Source organism: Excalfactoria chinensis, chromosome 28, assembly GCF_039878825.1.
Source record: "Excalfactoria chinensis isolate bCotChi1 chromosome 28, bCotChi1.hap2, whole genome shotgun sequence".
Lineage (NCBI taxonomy): Eukaryota > Metazoa > Chordata > Aves > Galliformes > Phasianidae > Excalfactoria > Excalfactoria chinensis.
In genome coordinates this window covers 756929-768084 of record NC_092852.1, presented here as the reverse complement: position 1 = coordinate 768084, position 11156 = coordinate 756929, and the positions used below count along the sequence as shown (strand labels likewise).

The 11156-nt window shown below is 56.2% G+C and overlaps 1 protein-coding gene across 1 annotated transcript; it reads left to right on the top strand.

Annotated features, from left to right (window-relative positions):
• Positions 1 to 6459: 6459 nt before the first annotated feature.
• LOC140263257 (keratin, type II cytoskeletal 4-like) lies at positions 6460 to 11156 on the top strand. Its single transcript, XM_072358078.1, has 9 exons — positions 6460 to 6963; positions 7539 to 7753; positions 8864 to 8924; positions 9324 to 9419; positions 9499 to 9663; positions 9772 to 9897; positions 10062 to 10282; positions 10452 to 10486; positions 10566 to 11156. The coding sequence occupies exons 1-9, from the start codon at positions 6460 to 6462 to the stop codon at positions 10796 to 10798; spliced, it is 1656 nt and encodes a 551-aa protein (XP_072214179.1). The 3' UTR covers positions 10799 to 11156.

Below are 11156 nucleotides of genomic sequence, written 5' to 3'. Positions count from 1 at the left end.
ACACCTCTGGTGCATGGGTGGGGGGTGTTGAGGTCCTGCAATAAACCTAATAAACTCAATAAAACCCCTAACTGTGACTGTGTCCACCTGGGGACGGGAGGGGATTGGGGGGGAAAATAGGGGCAACAATGGGGGGGTCTGGAGGGGGGAGGCATCCCCCAGGATGAGGCTGGTGGTGTCCAGGAGGGGGGGAGGCGATGTTTTGGGGTGTCAGGACCCATCCTCAGGTGTCAGGATCTGTTTTGAGCTGCCAGGATCTGCCTGGGGGCACCAGGGTTCTCTGAATGCTATTGTCCACCATGGGGGTCATCAGGACCCATTTTGGACTATCAAGACCCACCCAGGGGGGTGTCAGGGTTCGGGGATCCATTGTCCATCTGGGGGTACCAGGACCCATTTTGGGGTGCCCAATATCCCAAATTCCAACCCAAAATGTCGGGTTTTGGGGTACCAGGATCCATCCGGGGCGGGGGGGGGGAGGGGGGGGGGGGAGGGGGGGGGGGGGAGCAACATCTTGGGATTTGCAAACTTTGGGGCACATTTTTGGGGCAAATTCCTTGATTTTTGGGGCAAGGGGGGATTTCAGGTTGGGTGGGGTTAAGGATTTTGGATTCTCTACTGGCTCGTATGGGATAGTGCTGGGGGTCGTGCCCCACCTGCTCTCGGGGGTGGGCTTATTTCTGGGGGAGGTGGGGGCTATTTGAGGTGCCCCCACCGTTGAGTTGGGATATGGGCTCCATTCCTGGTACGATGGTGACACCTTCTGTCCACACCGCAAACATGGCCACAATTACCGACGGGGGGGTGCAGAGCCGGGATATGGGGGGGTTCGGAGCCTCATGACCCCCCCCAGAGCCACCTCCAGCACCCCATAGCTCCGGGGGACCTCTGTGGACTCCTGGAGGGGGGGTCCGTGCCTTTAGGAGTGACCTTGACCCCATGGGAAGCTTTTTGGGGGGGGAGTCGATGCTTAGAATTCCCCCCGGGATGCAGCGGGACAATGGGATTGGACGAGCTGAGAGCACTGGGTGCCCTTGGGAAGCCCCCTTCACCCCCCCCCCCCCCAAGACTCCCCTATCCATAACTCCTACCTTCCCCCCCCCCCCCCCCCCCCCCCACGCAGCAAACCTCAGTCCAGCCTCAATTTAGGGTGAATTTTGGGGCTGCAGACGCTGGGGGGCGGCAGAGGAGCGCGGTAGCAACGTGAGGTGGAGCTGTGAACCCCCCCCACCAACACCAGCTCCTGACCCCTCCTCTTCCCCACCATCCCATCCTCCCCCCACTTCAGGTCTGGCTCTATTGAGGTCTTCCCCCAAGAAAGCAAATGGGGACGCCAAGGATTGGGGACAATGAGGTTTGGGGGCATTAAAGGTTGGGTGCACCAAATCTTGGGGACATGGAGGTTTAGGGACAGCTAAACTTGGAGACAGCGAGGTTTGGGGACACCAAGAGTTGGGGACATCAGGGGTTGGGGACACCAATGGTTGGGTACCCCAAAGCTTGGGGATACTGAGGTATGGGGACACCAGTGGTTGGGGGCACCAAAGCCTGGGGACACTGAGGTTTAGGGACATGGAGATTTAGGGACGTTATGCATAGGGACAGCAAGATTTGGGGACACCATGTCCTAATGCTGGTGTGATGCCAGGACCTCACCCCACAGGAGGTACTGCTGACTCATGGGCAGACGTGCCCGGCCCTATGAGCACCCATGGGTGTATGGATCCTGGAGGGGGCAGAGCCTTTTGGGCTGTCCCAGCACTGGCAAAGGGAGTTTCCAGCCCTGAACCCAAATTTATGCATGCTCTTTCACCACAAAACTGTGCCCCCTTGGGGGTCCCAATGCTGGAAACCCCAGGATGGCATTTTGGGGACCCTTTCTGCAACACTGCAACCTAATTAGATGGGGGAACCCCAACGCTGCTCCCTCCTCCTCCTCTTCTGACCCAGTTTCACCCCAGTGGGGGAAATCAGGGCACTACTGGGGAGTTTGGGGCAATATTGGGGAATTAAGGGCAATATTGGGGGAAATAAGGGCACTATTGGGAAAATAAGGGCAATATTGGGGAAATAAGGGTGATATTGGGGTATTAGAGGCAATATTGGGGGAATACAGGAACTGTTGAGGGAATGAAGGCATTATTGGGGAAATAGGAATAAGATCAGGGAAATAAGGGGTATTAGAGGCCATATTGGGGAATGAAGGGCACTACAGGGGAATGAAGGGCACTACTGGGGAATGAAGGGCACTATAGGGGAATGAAGGCTGCTGCCAGTGGCGGGGGGCTCAGCTGGGGTGTGCCGGGGGGGCACGGGGCCAGCAACAAGCTGGGACCTGCTGATGAGGTTTTGCCTGTAATTAGTGGCGGGGCAGGAGCCGCCCAAAGCTCACTGTCTGTATTTTCACACACACACCCCTCGTGCCCTTCCCAGCCCTTAGGGAAGATTTCCTGGGGGGATTTGGCTCCTTTTGGACTTCCCCCATCCCAATAGACCTCCCCCCCTCCCCAACCCCAGGTCCCACAGCATCCTCATAATCTCAGTTGCCCCAAATCCTGGAGGCAAAGCCACGCAGCAGTGCAGCCACATATCCTCTCATTGCCCATTGGTGCAGTGCAGCCCCTCTCTGCTCCGTATCGGCCCCACTTTGGGGACTCTGCTCACAGAACGGCAGGTCCTGAGCCAGGAGATCCATCCCCCATCTTTGGGGATGCTCACAGTTGGGGCACTGGGCTCTCTCTATGGGGCAGTGGCTGGGCTCCGAGCTTTGGAAGTTGCCCACCATTCCCCCTGGGTTCGTTCTGCACTGCAGCCGGGGCTGCTTTCCGGTGCCACCGATGGCCACAAAGCACCCCACGCTGTCACCAAAAGAAAACGGTTGCCCTGATGGATGCCACCGATGGAGGGCCACGGTTCCCAGAAGAAGGTGTTGCCTGTGAGCTATGTTAGCAGCTGGGTATTGCAGGCAGAGCCCGGGGCTCCGCCGTGCGCAACGCAGTGGGGACGGCCCAAGGAGTGCCGCTGTCTTCTGCAATAGGAGCCTTTGATCTCGCTCGGGATCCACCTTGTTATTTCTGCTCACTGATTCCCAGCTCGGGCCCCAGCCCTGCAATTTAACCTGCTTACTAATTGCGAGTCCGCGCTGCTTGACAGAGCGGTGCTTTGCTCTCCAGAACGCATCTTTGGGGTGAAACTGGGCGGATTTGGGCTCGTAGCTCTTGCTTTCCACTGTGGGGTTGAGGGGTGCTGTGATGTGAGGTTCCATGCGTAGGGCAGAGGGACACAGACCCCCTCCCTGCCCTCATCCCACCCCCCACACTGGGTATCAAAGCACAGAGCAGCCCCAGGCGCTCTCCAGCCCACTCCGGCTCCTTCCTCCCCTTCTTCCTCTTGCTTTGCATCCCAGACCTGGCTCACCCTGGGGGCATGCAGGGACAGCAAGCAGCCAGACTGGAGAGCCCAGTTGCTGCTCCATCCCCTCCCTGCCAGTAGCTTTCTTGGGGCTGTGGGGAGCATCCATGGGTCTGAAGGGCTCCACGTCCCAGCTGCAGCTGGGGGGCTTCCATCACTGCGGTCCCTATGGGAGCTGTGAGATGCTGAACCCTGCCAGCTCCCGTTGGGATCAGTCATGGAAAGTTGGGAAATAGCATCCAGATCCTTGATCCAGAGCCTTGATAAAGCCAGGTCCCAAAGTGCTGGCATTCCTGCCTGGGAATGATCCATCCCATCATGGTCACCTCCTGCTCCTCCACAGAGCCCCAAAGATGCATCATCTCCATGTCCCCATGAAGAAGAGCCACACTGAGTCCGTGGGTCCCAGCCTCACAATGTCACCCCAGGGCGCTGGGCATGGCCTCTATCAGTGATGGGGCTCGATGGGAATGAGGAGCACATTAAAAACAGGGTGGTTGCACGCTAATTGGAGCAGCGCTGGGCATTGCTGGGGTGGTGGAACCTCTGGCTCAGGATTTCCACCTCTGGACTCCAGAAGGGCTGGAAATCAGTCAGTTGTTTGTATCTTCCCATGGCAACAGCCTCCTGGCCTGAGCCTGACTGTTGTCTAAGCTGGGCTGAGCAAAACCTTCATGCACGGGCAGAATGCAGGGGGTTGTTCTTTGTCCCATGGTGGAGGAGTAAGTCCTGCTGGAGGTGGCTGCATGAGGTCATGGTGTTGTGTGGTGGGATGGCATCTGCTGGCTGCTGTTGGGAACCCCCAGGCTTGTGATGGGAACACATGGCTCTGAACCCGGTGGTGACTCGATGTAGCCTGGTTTGGGGTATAGGAAAGGAGCCTGGGGTGCTGTTCTGAAGGAGTGTCCACGTTTGTTGGCTGTGGAAAGTCTTGTCTCCATTGTATTGTCACAGACATGGCACTGCCACAAATGCCCCCAAGACCCCACAGCCCCTCATGGCCCTACAGTCCTCCCCAAGCCCACAGAGAAGAAAACAGAGGGGAACACAGCAAGGCCACCTCCAGGGCAACCCAAAGCTCCCCTCAGCAGTGCAGTTGCAGCCCCTTCCCCTCAACTGGCATCTCCCACCCTGAAGGAGTGCCAGCACCTCATGGGCGTAGCAATGCACCCGCTGGGCCCTGTGTTTCTTGGGCAAGCATCCAGATGGGGCTCAGAGCCAGCACTGCATGCCAGGCACCGCTGGCACAGCCACCCTGGGAGCTGCGCCGGGCTCCAACAGGTTCACTCGGTTTCTCCGCCGGTTGCATAAAGGTGGAGGAGATGCAGCTGCCACCGCCTTTGACAAAGACACCTCAGGGTGTCCCCGGGGAACTGGGGAGCCCAAAGCTCTGCTCAGAGGGTGGTGGCTGTGGGGTGCAGAGCTCAGCAGCTTCTCCATGCAGTGCAGATCCCCTTTGGGCTTTGGAAATGGAGAAGAAGTGCTCCTTCCATCCTAATTCCTCCGCAGAGATGGTTCAGTTCCACTCCCGGACCCAGATTTGCATGCTTTCAGGTGAAAAGCAGAGAGGGAACAGGCCCTGACCTGGAACTGGTTCCACAAACCTCTCCCACGAGTGTCTCCAATAAAAGATAATTACAGAGTGTGCCGTGCGAAGCTGGCTTTTGTCGTCACGGCTGCAGCTGCACCTTGTGGTTTAGGGGGGGAAGTCCTCTTTTCTTTTCCTTTTAATGGCAGGATAAGCGGGGATCCGGGGTTTGATGGCACCTTCAGACACCTCCACCAATTAAAATATAAATTAAAAGCAGTTAAGCAATTAAGCTGGATGTGTTAGAACAATGAGAGCGTGCTGACGGGCGATGGCAGCCGGCGGGTGGTGGCAGCGTGGACAGAATGTGGCTGATGATGGACCCACAGGGAAGGAACCCAGCAGCCTTTTACAATGTTCCTGCTGGAAACACGGCTCCAGCCTTGGCTCCCTTCCACCAGGGAAGGTGGAAGAAGGATCAGAGGGACTTCAAAGCCCCCATGCCCATTTTCTGCCCCTTCTATCCCATAACCGTGGAATGGTGTGTGTTGGGCACGCTTTGAGGAGATCTTTGGAGGTCATCTGTGAAGTTGGATGGCTGCTGGATTCTGTCCTGCTCGTCCCCAAAGGGCTGTTTGCTTTGTGGGGAACCCAGAGACACCTCAAAACACCTCTGGTCTTGGCACGATCCCCATTGGGGAACTGGAAACCCTTGGCATGGCCATAGCTCGTTAGCTGGTAACGACACCTCAACCCTATGATGGAAGGCGAAGGTGTAGGGTGAGGGTTACATGGAAACACCGAGATGTTTTGAGCCCTGCAACCCCCATGTGGGCTCAGTAAGCCACAGTCAGAGAGGTCCAACCTTCTAGAAACCCTTCAAGACCTTCTAGAAACTCCCCTATTGACACAAAGCTGGTTATAACCCTAAGACTAAGCCTCGCTGGGCTCCCTCCCTCAGTTGTGAAACAGATTTGGCCAAACCGAGTCGAACCGGAGCGTAAAGTTGAACAGGAGTGCATGGCATGTGGGGCTGTGATTGGGAAACCAGGTTTTTGTCCACATTCAGCCAACCAAGCACCTGCCGTGTGGCTCCCAATGAGTAATGGAGCCAAGGCAGGGGTCTCCCTGGAGGGTGTAACACGTCAAGCAGCTTGTAGTGCTTTGTCACTGCCAGAAGAACTATAGAAGGGCCTGTGATGGGTTGACAGCACCAGCTCAGGAAATCTGATTTGACGATGTGTTTCCAACACCAACAATAGATTTGTTTTACTTTCTGAGCTATCTAGGGAGTGTTTTGAGGCAGGTCATGGGGAAGGCAGAGAGGAGGGGGGGAGGGCATGGTTCCAAGCACACCTAAAACCATTCAAAGAGTAAAAAATCACATCTCCACTCCCCTGACAGCCGGCCAACTCCCTCCGAGCATAAAAAGGGTTGTTCAGGCACTGTGCTTACAGGACAGAGCTTCTTTCTCCTCTGGACACCACTCAGCTCTCCTCTCCTACCACAAACCTCTCACCATGTCTCGTCAGTCGTCCGCTTTCAAGAAGGGGTTCAGCTCCAGCTCTGCTTGCTTAGGAGGGAAGAACAAGGTCACCTTCAGCACGGTGACCCGAGGATGCCGGGGTTCTGCTGGCAACGCCGGGGGCTTCAGCAGCCGCAGCCTCTATTGCCTGGGAGGGAGCAAGAGCACCGCTCTGGGAGGATTTGGAGCCGGAGGCATCTGCAGAGGGTTTGGGGCTGGCGGCCCAGGCTTTGGCTATGGTGTTGGCAATGGGATTGGGTTTGGTAATGGGGCCGGATGCGGCTTCGGTGGTGGTTTTGGTGGCTTCGGTGGAGGGCTTGATTGTGGGGTTGGGGGCTTCGCCCAGTGCCCACCGGGCGGCATCAGGGAGGTGACCATCAACCAGAGCCTGCTGGCCCCACTGCACCTGGAGATTGACCCCGAGATCCAGAAGGTGCGGACACAGGAGAGGGAGGAGCTGAAGACCCTCAACAACAAATTCGCCTCCTTCATTGACAAGGTAAGAGCTGGGTCTGGGATGAGGCTGAACCTTGCTGGCTTGTGAGATGGGCACAGAGAGAGCAGTGGGCCCGGCACTGCCCCAGAGCTGTGCAGGCAGAAAGGAGGCAGCAGGGTCAGGAGAAGCAATAATCCCAAGGTGCTGGAGGATAGCAGGAATGGGATCCTCGATTTGGAGGCCATGACACTGGTGTTAACCTGGGGGGCCATGCAGCAGCATGCAGAACATCCTCAGAGAAGGTTGCTCCCCTCCACCTGTGGGCCATTGGGTGTTTCATCCCTGTGTCTGTAGCCCAAACTCATCATGAAGGAGAAAGCACTGGAGTGACAGAGCTCAGCACATTTGTCCTGTTTAGATCCTGTGGGATGGGAAAGGAAAAGTCACCCACTGCCATGAGGATGGGTTCCCCATCTCACTAGTGGGACTCTGGGGGAGGATGGGGAGTTTTTGGAGAGGAGGTGAGAACAGACAGAAGGGCTGAACTCATTAAATGTAGGCAGGGCAGGCAAACAAACAACAGAGATGCTTTGAGGAACAGTCTGACTTTTCCTCTGTCCACCCTTGTCGTTATACAGGTGAGATTCCTAGAACAGCAGAACAAAGTCCTGGAGACCAAATGGAAGCTCCTGCAGGAGCAAAGCCCCACCACGATCACCAGGAGCCTGGACCCATGTTTCGAAGCCTACATCAGTGGGCTGAGGAAGCAGCTGGACAGCCTCTCCAGCGAGAAGATCCAGCTGGAGTCAGAGCTGAAGAGCTTCCAGGACATGGTGGAGGACTACAAGACCAAGTGCGTGGCTCGTGGTGCTGGCGCAGGGCTTGGCAGTGCTGGGCAGCTCTAGGGATGTCCCCAAATCCGGGACCGAATGGATTTATTCTGGATTCATTCCTAGCAATGGCTGAGCTTTGGCTGATTTCACCAGCTGCGCAAAGCAGATTGTTTGGAGACCTTTTATTTTTGCCACTTCTATTTTGCTTTAAATTCTTTCGGGTAGCAAGTGGCGTTAAAGAATAGGAGTAAGGACTTACTTTGAGCGGTCAGAAAAGGATGATGGGAATTGGCAGTGTTTCGCTTGTTGCAACCATCGGTGCTATGAGGAAGCTGCAGCAGCTCTGAGCTCTGACAGCAGGCGGTGGTTTCTCGAGGTGTGCCCCAGCACCCATTGTTGTGTGAACTGCGGTTGTCACCAGCGCAGGATCTTCTGCTGTTTGCCTTTCCCCACTCGAGAATCCGTGACATTATGATTTAATGAAGCAATTAAGAGCAGTTGCTAAATCCCACTATAATTTCCTCATGGATTCCTTACAATAATTTCCTTCATAGTTTGAAGCTTACTTAGATGGCTCTTTGGAACGCTGATGGGAGGGGGATTAATTATTATCCTGGTGTGATGAGGTTCCTTTGCTCCACCAGAAGAGCAAAGATGGAGAAATGTCTCAGCTGATAAGCTGCAGATAACCCAGATTTGGGAACAACCTGATCCCTTGCCTTGCTCAATTTCTGCTGAGGCCGCAGGATGGGAGGTGATGTGGTTCTGGAGGTGACCTCCATTGCTCCGTGCTCTGCAGTGTGCAGGTGCCACGGACATTCCCTCTCCATTGCAGGGTGGTGGATGGGATGACCATTAAGAGAACCAAACTCCAGCAGTTCCATGTCTGTAAGGTCCTGTGCCATGGCCGTGATGGCCAACAGGTCTCCTCATGGAGGCAGCAGGGTGGGGAGGTTTGCGATGGGAGGTTCCAGGGCTCATGCAGGATGGAGCCCCACTTTTGCTTGGCCACATTCTGCTCACAGCGCCTCTGGTTTTGCTGCACCCATCGCTCCGAGGCCAGCAGCCACCAGCAGTGGAGCAGGAGCCAAAATAAACAGAGACTGAATCTCCCTCATTATCCCCAACAGGTATGAAGAGGAAATCAACAAAAGGACAGCTGCGGAGAACGACTTTGTGCTCCTAAAGAAGGTAAAGCTCTGGGCAGCCCAAGTGTGTGCGTGTGAGCAGGCACAAAGGGCAGGCTTTAATTAAACTTGTTCCTTGTTAGAATAAGGAGAGCTGAAGGCAGGAGAAACCTCCCATGGCAGAGGGGGAGTCTGATGGGAGTTGCTGCTCCTCCTCCCTGGAGCAAAACATCCGCATGTCTGAATTTTCACCTTTCCGTGTGTTTTCTAAGCACATTCCCACTTTTAATGACTTTATACGAACTTCTGCCTGGTTCTCAGCAGAGCTTTGCATTGGTGGGGCTCAGATTGAACCCAGGGTACCCAGAGCTGTGTGCTGCGGGAATGGAGCAGCACAACACTGACTTATGGGGCTCGACTGTGTGCATCAGGGGAAGGCTTTCAGCCCTCATTTCTGCTGCAGGATGTGGATGGTGTCTACATGAACAAAGTGGAGCTTCAGGCCAAGTTGGACTCTCTGGCAGATGAGATGAACTTCCTGAGGAGCCTCTATGAAGCGGTGAGTGTGTGGCAGAATGGGATGGAAGATGGGGAAAGTGTCCTAGCAGGGCTCAAAACAATGCTGGTGTGAATTGCAGGAGCTGGCCCAGATGCAGAAGACTGTTTCTGACACCTCCGTGGTGCTTTGCATGGACAACAACCGCAACCTGGACCTGGACAGCATCATCGCTGAGGTGAAGGCACAGTATGAGGAGATCGCCAACCGCAGCAGGCTGGAGGCTGAGACCTGGTACAAGTGCAAGGTGAGGGCTGTCTGCATGGTGATGGTGGAGCTGAATGCTCCTGGTGTGGGGAGATCCAAGGAGGCCTCATACCACCCCTGATGAACTCTTCTGTTCCCTGCCCATCAGTTCGAGGAGCTGCAGGTCACTGCAGGGAAACATGGAGACAGTCTGAGGGATACCAAGATTGAGATCTCCGAGCTCAACCGCGTGATCCAGAGGCTGCGGGCTGAGATTGAGAACGTGAAGAAGCAGGTAGGGGTGTTATGTTATGGGGAATGGGTGTGAGATCCTCGTACATCCCCTCGGAGCTGTGTCCTGGTCTGAGCTGTTTGGGAACAGCTGAGCCAGGTGATGAGAGCACAGAGTGCTACGGTGGTCTCTGCTGAACACACTGCATCCCTGTCCTTGTCCTGCAGTGTGAGACCATTCAGAGCTCCATCGCGGACGCTGAGCAGCGTGGTGAGCTGGCCCTGAAGGATGCCAAGGATAAGCTGACAGAGCTGGAGACAGCCCTGAAGAAAGCCAAGGCAGACCTGGCCCAGCAGCTGCGCGAGTACCAGGAGCTGATGAACGTCAAGCTGGCCCTGGACATTGAGATTGCCACCTACAGGAAGCTGCTGGAGGGCGAGGAGTGCAGGTGGGTGAAGATATGGGTGGATCACCTCCTGCTAAGTCAATGGGAAGGATGCAGAGCAGCGCATCTTCTGTTAAGGCATCAATAGCACTGCCGTCCACCGTGGTCCTATGGAGCTTGATGGACCCAAGCTGCTGGTGCGGTGCTGATGCTCCATCTCTTTTCCTTGCAGGATGTCTGGGGAGTGCCAGAGCAACGTGAGCATCTGTAAGTACCAGCCTGCCCCTGCTCCCTGCGCTCCCTGGCTCAGCCAGTGGTAACCTCACACCTTCCCATGTCCCCGCAGCTGTGGTGGGCGGCAGCAGCTCCATAGGAGGTGGATATGGCGGCGGTCTCTGCCTTGGAGGAGGAGGATTGGGATTCGGCGCTGGGAGCGGGAGGGGCAGCTGCAGCACAGGCGGTGCCGGCTTCTGCTACAGCCTGGGAGGGGGAGGATTCGGCTCCGGAGCGGGCAGCTCCGTCGTGGTCGGTTCCGGCGGCATTCTGAAGAGCAGCTCGGTGTCCACCCGGAGGCAGTAGGGCAGAGAGCTCCCCCCATCCCCGGCACCCAAAGGAGAAAGGAAGCAAACATCACGAGGACCACCACCCCACCGCCGTGCACAGCCCTCCCTTTGGGCACCACGTGGGAAAAGAGCGGCAGGCTTCATCCACCGCAGTGACTGAGACGCTCTGCAGATGGCTTGGGAACCTCTGGCTTCACCAACCTCCTCCTTGAGACACCATAAAGCTGCTGCACGGAGCTGGCGTTGGAAGGACACCCCATCCCAAAGCCCACAGCCACAAAGCACAACCCCACACACAACACTGGGGTGGGTGGATGGGCTGTACAGCCCTCGAGGTCTCCCATGGGACCCTGATGTGCTGCAGTGGCTCTGGT

Bases quoted from the DNA above. Each gene is read 5' to 3' on its own strand.
- LOC140263257 (XM_072358078.1), top strand. From the start codon at position 6,460: ATGTCTCGTCAGTCGTCCGCTTTCAAGAAGGGGTTCAGCTCCAGCTCT. The intron at 8,925-9,323 runs GTAAAGCTCTGG...TTTCTGCTGCAG, and splicing joins ACTTTGTGCTCCTAAAGAAG to GATGTGGATGGTGTCTACAT. The intron at 9,664-9,771 runs GTGAGGGCTGTC...CCTGCCCATCAG, and splicing joins AGACCTGGTACAAGTGCAAG to TTCGAGGAGCTGCAGGTCAC.